Source organism: Serinus canaria, chromosome 23 (genome assembly GCF_022539315.1).
Source record: "Serinus canaria isolate serCan28SL12 chromosome 23, serCan2020, whole genome shotgun sequence".
Classification (NCBI taxonomy): domain Eukaryota; kingdom Metazoa; phylum Chordata; class Aves; order Passeriformes; family Fringillidae; genus Serinus; species Serinus canaria.
The window spans coordinates 2695922-2705233 of record NC_066336.1 but is presented as its reverse complement, the minus strand read 5'-3'; the positions used below and the strand labels follow the sequence as shown (position 1 = coordinate 2705233).

The window sequence follows — 9312 nt, the reverse complement described above, 5'->3', positions numbered from 1 at the left end:
GTGCTCAGCCCCGAGACAGCCAGGCAGCCCCTCCTGAGAGGCTCCAGGAATCCACCGAGGCTGCCGTGGCTGCTGATGGGGATCAGGAGCCCCGGGGAGCTCTGAGTGTGCTGTTGGTGTGGCAACAGCCCTCCCTGGAGCTCACAGCCCTGCAGGCAGCTGCCACCAGCAGGGTGACACAGGGAAAAGTGCCACCACGCAGCAGTTTGCTGCTGCAAGGGAAGATGTCACCTGGCTCTCCATCCTCTATTTGCATTCCAAATGTTGACCTGTTTTGCTAAGGAAATGGTGGAGGTGTGACCCCAAACAGGCTCCAAAGCCAAATTCTCCAAGGAGAATTGTAATACTCCCCTCCTGTTCTATGACTTAGACTCAGTCACCATTCCCCCAGGACCTGGAGGGGCTGAAGCTCATTCAGACACCTCTAAGGCTTCAGAGTGACAGAAAGAGCCAGCTGGCACCTCACCCTGCAAACCAGCCCAGCCACCACCCAGAACAGCTCTGGGCATCCTCACCAGCCCAGCCACCACTCAGAACAGCTCTGGGCATCCTCACCAGCCCAGCCACCACCCAGAACAGCTCTGGGCATCCTCACCAGCCCAGCCACCACCCAGAACAGCTCTGGGCATCCTCACCAGCCCAGCCACCACCCAGAACAGCTCTGGGCATCCTCACCAGCCCAGCCACCACCCAGAACAGCTCTGGACATCCTCACAGAGCCCAGGGCAGGCAAGGAACCAACATCTGCCTGACACAGCCTCATCCCAGAACAACCTTCCCCCCAGGCAGGGAAAGAGCCCACAGCACTGACTCACCTGTCTGCCTGCTCCTGAAGCCCCAGCACACCTGCAGTCACTGCCAGCACTGGAGCACCTCTGAGCAGCTGCTGTGGTACAGCCCCACAGCCCAGCCCCACCCCTGGCAGCCTGCCCCCAGGGAAGGGTCACATGCAGCTCCACAGGGGCAGAGACACAAACCTGCACAGCAGTGGAGAGAGGGCTTTGTGAGGTGGACATGTCACACAAGCCACCTCTGCACTCAGGGGACTAGGGGACACAAGTGCTACTGCCACACGTGATGTGAGCGGCCTCTGCACAGTGGAGCTGCAATTCTTGAGGCATCATGAATCCATGGGGTATGTACAGACACCTCCAAGTGTGCACCAGGGGCCAAGGATGCTCCTGAAGCCACAACAGGCCCCTCTAAACACAGTCTCTGTTCCCATCTCCTCCTGCACCACAGAAGGATCTGCACACAAATAACATACCAGGACATTCAAGCCAACAGCAGTGCCACAGAAATCACCCCAGAGCCAAACCTGAAGCTGTTGGTAGTTCTCTGAAAAGAGCAATGGCCAAAGCTCCCCAGGGAGACAGACCCAAGGTAAAAACAGTTCTGTAAGCCAGGCGACCTTGTTTTTCAAAGAAAACCACAAGTTCACACCAAGATCTAGAAATAGGACCAGTACCTGTCAGCACACAGTGCCCAGAGTTTCAGAGTCAACCCTCAGCATAAACATTTCCAGCAGAGTGGAAATGAAAGAAGGAATTTTCTGACAGCTGTGTAAAAAGCATTTTAAACACACTGTAATCAAAACTCTTCCTTCCAGCATATGAAAGAAGACAAGTCTCTCAGCACTTCCTAAATTACAATGACTTTATTTTTCAAGGTATTTTTTTAATATAAAACAATGTCACAAGTCTAAGGGGCTTACTAGAAAGTGACTCTATAAAGTATTCTTGAAATCTATATTCATGCACATACAAAATCCAGACAATGAAGAAGTCACAGCTGCTGCCAGATCCACTCTCTCCACAATGTGGGATCCTTGACCTGGGAACAGCTACAGCAGCCCTTGGCGCTTCAGGTCTTCGTAGGTCTTTTTATTCACCACGTTCCCACTGGAATCCTCATATTCCTCCTGGAACAGAACCAACAGTTTAGAGACAGCACTCAAATGTTAGCTCCAAGAGCAGCCACTGAACATGAGCAGCCTGCCAGAATTTCTGTGCAGGAAGGCAGGCAGTGGATCTGCCAGCAGTTCCTGGGAGAAGAGCTCAGCCAGGGCCAGAGTTGTACTACAGTTGTACTTCCCACTTTAGCCCTGCACCCTATTGAAAAATGGCTTTGGAACAGAAGTTTATGAAAAGGCACCAGATTAAGTGAGGACACTGCTCACACCCAGGAAGAAGGGTTTCCCATGAATGCCTCTCACTGCTCACCTCTGTATCGGGCTGCCACCTCTCTGAAGCCTTCTGCTGTTTCAGCTTTGCCCACACTGCAAACACAAAGTCACACAGGATCTATGTCACTTCCCTTGTCACTGGTTTCTAAAGAATACACACATGAGCTTTCCCCCCTCCCTTTTAAATCCAGGAATGTATCTAACATCCATTACAAAGTTATCATTCCACCATGTGCTCATTGAAAGGCACTGAACTGCAGCAACAAGACTTGAAAAGGAGTGTTTGGGGTGGGACATGAGACCAAGGTCCAAAGTCACTCCTTCAGAAAAGGTGGTGTCTTTAACATGTTCCTGCTCTGCCATCACTACTTACACGAGACTGCATCTTCGATCTGTGTGACATTGGCAAAGTGTGCTGTGTTGGGAATGCCCAGGCACCGCATTCCATGGGCATGTCTCCACTCCTGGGGGCAAGAGATGACACCACAAGACATTACCATCTGAACAGGGTGCAAGACATACCATCACAGTAGAAATCTACCAGTCCTCTATAAAAAACATTATTTTCTTGTCCTGCAGCCAGTAACATCACACCAGCCATCAACAGCCACGCTGCACCCATCAGACCTGAGCACTGGAATGGGTGTTCAAATGGGCAGGGATGGTAGCAAAAGAGATCTCTGTATGCCTAACATGATCTCTGAGTCCTGTTGCATGGCCCTGCAGCACAGGCTCAGACCCACATGGCAAAAATGCTGCTCAGGGACCCCAGGGACTCATTAAGTGCAAGAATGAATGCAGCAGGGCTGTTCCTGCAGTGATGGGCACTTACTGCAAAGTGCCTCTGGAACGCCTTGGGCCCTCGGTAGGTGTAGTTACCACAGATCTCACAGTTGTAGTTGATGTTCAGTCCATGGAGTTTGTACAACCAGTATGGAATGGGCTGGAGCAAGGAGACAGCAGGATTAGGTCACATGGCAAATAAACTCAAACAGAGAAGCAGCAGGACAGTGACCTGTCCCCCTTCTCCAGGCCTGATAAGTCTCAGTTACCTTCCCATCCCAACCAAGAGGCAGATTTTTAGGATTATAAATGATTTCATTTTCCTCATCTTCACTCTCACTCTCGCTGATCTGCTCTTCCTCCTCCTCCTCTCTCTCCTCCCCTGTCCGTGCCTGCTTGCGCTGCACGTTCTCGTGGGTGAGGTGCCTTTGTTCCTGGAGGGAGAGAGAAAGGAAGGGACTGTCCACACACCATGACAGCAAAAAGGCCAAACTCTCGTAGCCAAAAACTCCCTCAGTGCACAGAGGGAGGACACAGAAGACCAGTGTGAAGCAGAGAACTCCTACCTTACTCAAACAGTTTCAGTTTTTAGTGCCCTGACATTTCCTACTAGCAAAGAATGCAACCTTGTATCACCTATTAGCACTTCCAATGTTACTGCAGCAGCAGCCATCCCCCCGAAAACAATCCCCCAAAACTAAAAGCAAGGAGCAAGGCAGATCAAGTAAAGGTTTGCAGTGCTGTATGACTTAGGCACAAGACAGATGTGGTGCAGCACACTGATGTGATGCTGTCTATGAAAGCACTAGGTAAAGATAAGGACAATGTTCCAGTCACTATTTGACAGCTCTAAAATAAAAAGCTTAAAAACAAAATAAAATCCTTACCCCAAGAACTTCCACATACTCATAAATCTGAGCTTCTAGGAATGCAAGATCTTTATTTCTTTCAGTGTCCCTGAAACAGACGAGGGTATCTTCATTAAACACACAAGTTCAGCTCTGGTACCTTCTGTTTGGTTCAGCACTACTTGGTCCAACATGAAAAGCTTCTAACACTCCAGAATCTCTAACTACACAGGAGTGGTGACTATAGAACACTCCTCATCCAAGAGGAGAGAACATTGCCAGCCTCAGACTGACCTCTGAGAACTCACCTTTTGCTCCCTTTTGTCTTTGGATTCTTAGCAAACAAGGAAGGATCAAGAGCTTCCAGGGATTTGCCTTTAGTGCTAAAGAGCCTCTGAGCACGCTCCTCCAGAGTCCTGCAGAGAAGCAGGGAAGGGATGAGTCTAGACTGCAGTTTTACATTTCCTGAGAACTATCTGAATTCATGCAATAAAAACCTAAATGTAGCTTTTAGGAAACCATAAGATTCCTTTTATCTTTGTCTTCATTCCTCAAGTCAAAGTCTACTGCACCAGAGACTCCTATACAGAGCAGTTCAGAGCAGCAGATCTCACTGCTTGATTCTTAATGTTTCATCTTTCAAACATCTCTAAGGTAATTCCAGTACAACAGAGATAACCACACAGATATTCCAGACAGAAATCTGATACAGAAACACCTCAGAAACTGAAGGAAACTCTACAAAATTGCACCTTACCCGCCACACTTCAGCCCCAGAGCCAGCAAAGCTGATTTTAACCTGTCCAGTCCCAGGGAGGCCAATTCCTGTTCAATTAAATAAACCACTGTAAGAGACAAGCTGTTCAACACATACAATATGGATATAGCCCACTTTAGCTTATTAAGGAAGAAAAAACCCTGATGAACAGTATTTAAGAAAGGACTGTACCCCTGCTCCCAGGAAAATGAGGAATGTGACAAATCTAACCAGATCTTTCAAGTTACACCCCTCAATGGGAGAAATCACATCAACAGCATCATCAAAGGTTTACCCAGGAAGCACAGAGCCAGGGACAAAAACACAGCACTAAAACTACACAAAAACCCCAAATGATTGAACTTCCACCTGCCCAAAATGTGGCAGTAGGTGCAGAGTACTGGAAACATACCTCCCAGGAGGAGAAGGCCGAGAGGTCCAGGTGGGCACCAGCATGGGTGAGGGCACTGCTGGTCTCTTTCTGCCAAAAAAAACCACATGCAAGAGCTGCATGACAAACTACAACACTTCTGGCCATAGAGCATTTTAATCTCTAATAAAGCAGCTCATTTCACAGAGAAAAATCCTCTTACTAAACTGAAAATGGAGCAATAGTAAAGATGCAAAAAAAGCAAATCTGAAACAATGCTCGTTTTAAACCAGTTATGCTGGGTTTTAAAGGTAGGTCAGTATCACCCTGCATCCTGGTGACACAGAGCTGCAGCCCTCATTGTCATGGTCACCCCAGCACAAATGACTCCCACAACCCCCTCCCAAACACAGAGCATCATCCAGGCTCAGGCTGCTCACCGGCCAGCCCGGGAATGTGCCGTTCTCCCACTTCTTCTCAAACTCTGTCTGAATTTTCCCAAAAAGTTCATTCTGGTCCAGCAATGGCTTCACTCGATCTGTGTAATCCTGCAGGTACTCAAGGAGCATTTCAAGATACCTGGCAGGGGAATATGAGCACAGGTAATTCACTGTCACCCTCTAACCACACCTTTGGACAGGCACCATGCTCCAGAGCTGCAGAGGGACGTGACCAAGGTCAGGCCAGTTTCTCACACAGGATTTTCTTGACATAACAGTTCCAAGGGTACATTAAAGCTCTTCCTCTGAGGTAAATGTGCCTCTCCACATCTCCTGCTGCACTGCAAGTTTGCTTGGGGCTCAGACATATGACTGAGCTCAGGGACCCAATTTATGTGAGTTAAGTTTGACTGTTAATTATAATCTCTGCAGCTGGACACTTCAGAAGCAAATTCCTTCTCACCATAAAGGAAGCAGGCAAACAGGCTCACCTCTTATATTCAGCATTTTTTCTCTCCTTGGGAATATCGAAGAGTTGGTCAAATGTGGATAAGTAAGTGATATAATCCAATTTCTAAGAAGAGAAAGTCTGAGTCAGAGTTCATACATGACCAAATTAACAAGCAGCTCCCAGAAAAGAGAAGCCCCAGCCTGTGCTGGGCCTGGAGATCCCGGGCACACACAGAGCAGCCACTCACCTCTGATGATTTCAGGTTAATGTACTTGAGGTAACAATCATGCAGATCCAAGTATCGTCCATACCCTTCCTCGTCTGTGAACTCCACCAGATCTGTAGGAAAGATCATGAAAAGCTTTATTATGAGCTTAATATGCCCTACTTATTATACAACTGGTTTTGAACTGGAAAAGGATCAGCTGTGAAGTCATTGTTTAAGGAAGGTTCTATCATGCCTCTGACACTCATTGAGCAGCCCCAACTGCAAGCACCAGAACATTCCTCAGGAACAGCAGCCTCACTGGGGAATATTCCATAAACTGCAGTTCAGCAACATTGAGACAGGAGAATTTTCAGAATTCATTTAGTAAAAGGGAGATGAGGCCCTGAAACATGCAAACCAGATCAAACAACCTATTAAATAATGCCAGAGCTCGAGCAAACTACAAACTTACTCTGAGCTTCTTCACTTGGGTTGTCTCTGGCCTTCAGCAGCTCCTCAAACTCCACTGACATAGGAACACAGATCTGCATGGGCAGATACAAGGCACACAGTGACTTACTTCAGCTCCTGTCCCAGAATAACTAATATAAAATCACACAAGGTGGCAAATAATGAAACTGCAAACAGAAAAGAGACTCGAAGCTTTGTCATCTTTCTTTCTGCACAAAGGCAAAAGTGTGGCTTTAGCCAAGACAAGAAAGGTGAGATCTGATCCCAGCTCAGCTGAACATCCCTGTTCTAGCAAGGAACAGGGTGAGTGTTCTGCACTGCTCCCTCACATGCTCCTGACCCTGAGCAGCTATACTGAGTGTTCTCAGTACTTGTGTGTTAATACAATAAAACTGGGGAAACAAAAGCTCTGTTTCCTGTAGTGATGAGACCCAACAGAGCACATCTCACCTGTTCCCATGGACCAGGTATCAACTCACCTCATTTGGGTGCTTCCGGTGAAATTCCTTAATTTGCTTCAGTCTGTTGTAAAACTCTGCAAATTCATTTGGCCCAGAAATGGCACTGAGTTCTTCCTTACGCAGGCTGTGAGTTCATGGACAGCAAGAGATTACGAAGGGAAGGGAAGGGAAGGGAAGGGAAGGAAGGGAAGGGAAGGGAAGGGAAGGGAAGGGAAGGGAAGGGAAGGGAAGGGAAGGGTGACACTGACACAGCCTTAGTCCAGGTCTGTGCTGCAGTGTCTGACTGCAAACCTTCAAGCCCAGTGGGCTCAGGGGCTTGTGGCCACATCCCCTCGCATGGGCTGCACCCCCTGACAAACGCTTGGAGCAGCCAGGGCCTCCCCATGACATAACATAACACAACAAAACGTGTCCATCCAGCACGGATGCCTCCCGTGTGCCCTCGGGTCCTGCCCCGCATTCAGTCGCCACATCTCCATTCGCGTGTCGCTCTCGAGACATTCACACTGACTTCAAACAGCAAGACACGCTCAGGCACACGAGGCCCACCCCGGGCACACTCACCCGTCCTTGTCGTCGTACAGGTCCCGCAGGTTGCTGCTCACCTCCATGTACCTCTGCGGAACAAAGGAGAGGCCCGAGCGCCGCCGAGCCCGTTACCGGGCTGGGCCCCGCTCGCTCCGGGCAGCCCGGCCCCAGCCCCAGCCCCCGCCCCGCTCCCGGCCCCCGCCCCGGCCCCAGCCTCGCTCCCGGCCCCGGAGCACTCACGTCCTGCATGGCCCGGGTGCGGTGGTCCGAGTTGATCTGGTCGCGGAGCTGCGGGCAGAGCAGAGCGGTGAGCGCGGGCCCGGCGGCGCCTCCCCCCCCCTCAAGGTCCCGGGCGTACCGTGGACTTCTTGGTGAGCATCTCCTTCACCATCACGTCCATGAGTCGCTCCCGCTCCTCATGGTACCGCCGCTGCTGCTCCAGGATCGTCTCCATCCCGCGCACGGCTCCCGCTACCGCCGGAAGGCCTCGGTAAGACCCCGGTGTGTGTGCGGGCAGGTTCCGGTTCCGGGGCGCGGCGCTGTTCCCCGGTCCGGCCGGCAGGAGGCGGCTGCGGCCTGGCCGTGCCCTCAGCGCGGGGCCGCGTCCAAGCGCGGTGTCTGAGCCCGGGGCCGCGTCCGAGCGCGGTGTCCCAGCAGGGGGCTATGTCCCAGCCCGGTGGTTGGGGCACTGAGTGGCCCCCGGTGCCGGTTTGGTTTTGGGGCTGCCCAGCCCGGAGGCCTCTCGGGGTTGCCCGGCAGCGGTGCTCGGTGCCGGGCCGGGCCGTGCGGGACGCGCCCGCAGCTCCCCACGGCCCGTGCCTCGGTGCCCGCAGCGCAGACTTTGCTTTCAGCCGCACGATCGCGGTGCGAATCCTCCCACAGACACCCCATTTGGGTTTCAAATGCCTCCTTCAGATCCACCCTGAATCCAAGGGTGCCTTGCCCCAACACTGCCAAACGCAAAGCTGTAATTACGTTTTGACTCACTGTATGTGAATGAATGATTCGTATTTTTTCTGCCATGCACGATAAATTACTCTAAGCCAAAAGCAAGAAAAAATTTGTCTTAATTAATGGCAGACAAAGATGATCGTTCACTGAGGAGATGATGATGCTTCAGGTATAAATATTGTCTTTAATTACTCTCTTTCATTGTAGGTTGCCCCAAAGTATATCACTATTCTTCATGAATGCCTGCCTAAAAATAAAAACAGAGATATGATTCTGAACTTAGTGTTCTTCCATTTATCTTAGAATGAAACTTCATCTCTGGAAAGGGAAGGAGTTCAAACGCAGCAATGTCCCACCCAGCCTCATGGCCTCCTTATGTTGGGCTGCTGGCATCAGGAGCATCGAGGTGGGACAAGACCAGCCCTTGAATGCCCACCCTCCTGCTCACCCCACAGGTGGCAGTGCACATGGGAGGAGGTGGGAGAAAGTTGCCCCAAGAGATGCCATTTCATTTCAGGGCAGCAGTGCAGCCTGTCAGGGGCTGGGAGCTGAAATGCAGAGAGCTACAGAATATCCTGAACTGGAAGGGACCCATGAGGATCATCCAAGTCCAACTCCTGGCCCTGCGTAGGACTCCGCAGGCAGTGGCTTGAACCTGGCTGTGCCCATCAGGGCTGCAAATGCTGTCCCTGATCCACAGTGGTGCAGGAGGTCATGGCTTGGGCCGATTTGGTCAGTGCCAGGGTCTCTTTCTACCCCTGCAGTGCTGCCCCACTCCCACCTCACCAGCACAACAGCCCTGGTCTGACCCCCCTCACTCACACTGCTCCTCGTGCTTAATAAAATTTCCATGACTGTT

General features: G+C 50.8%; 1 protein-coding gene across 1 annotated transcript; it reads right to left on the bottom strand.

The window, feature by feature from the left end:
* Positions 1–1642: 1642 nt before the first annotated feature.
* On the bottom strand, positions 1643–8029 carry SF3A3 (splicing factor 3a subunit 3). Its single transcript, XM_030233254.2, has 17 exons — positions 7861–8029; positions 7743–7790; positions 7539–7591; positions 6993–7098; positions 6515–6587; positions 6082–6173; positions 5875–5957; positions 5384–5522; positions 4986–5054; positions 4574–4641; positions 4125–4232; positions 3856–3925; positions 3238–3402; positions 3018–3128; positions 2559–2649; positions 2223–2278; positions 1643–1921 (listed from the first exon to the last, which is right to left on the bottom strand). Exons 1-17 carry the CDS (start codon positions 7954–7956, stop codon positions 1844–1846), a joined length of 1506 nt encoding a protein of 501 aa, XP_030089114.1. The 5' UTR covers positions 7957–8029; the 3' UTR covers positions 1643–1843.
* Between the last annotated feature and the right edge of the window lie 1283 nt (positions 8030–9312).

Coding starts and splice junctions, on each gene's coding strand:
- SF3A3 (XM_030233254.2), bottom strand. CDS start 7,956: ATGGAGACGATCCTGGAGCAGCAGCGGCGGTACCATGAGGAGCGGGAG. Junction 7,592..7,742: donor GCACCCGGGCCATGCAGGAC/GTGAGTGCTCCG, acceptor TTTGTTCCGCAG/AGGTACATGGAGGTGAGCAG. Junction 5,055..5,383: donor GCACATTCCCGGGCTGGCCG/GTGAGCAGCCTG, acceptor TTTTTTTGGCAG/AAAGAGACCAGCAGTGCCCT.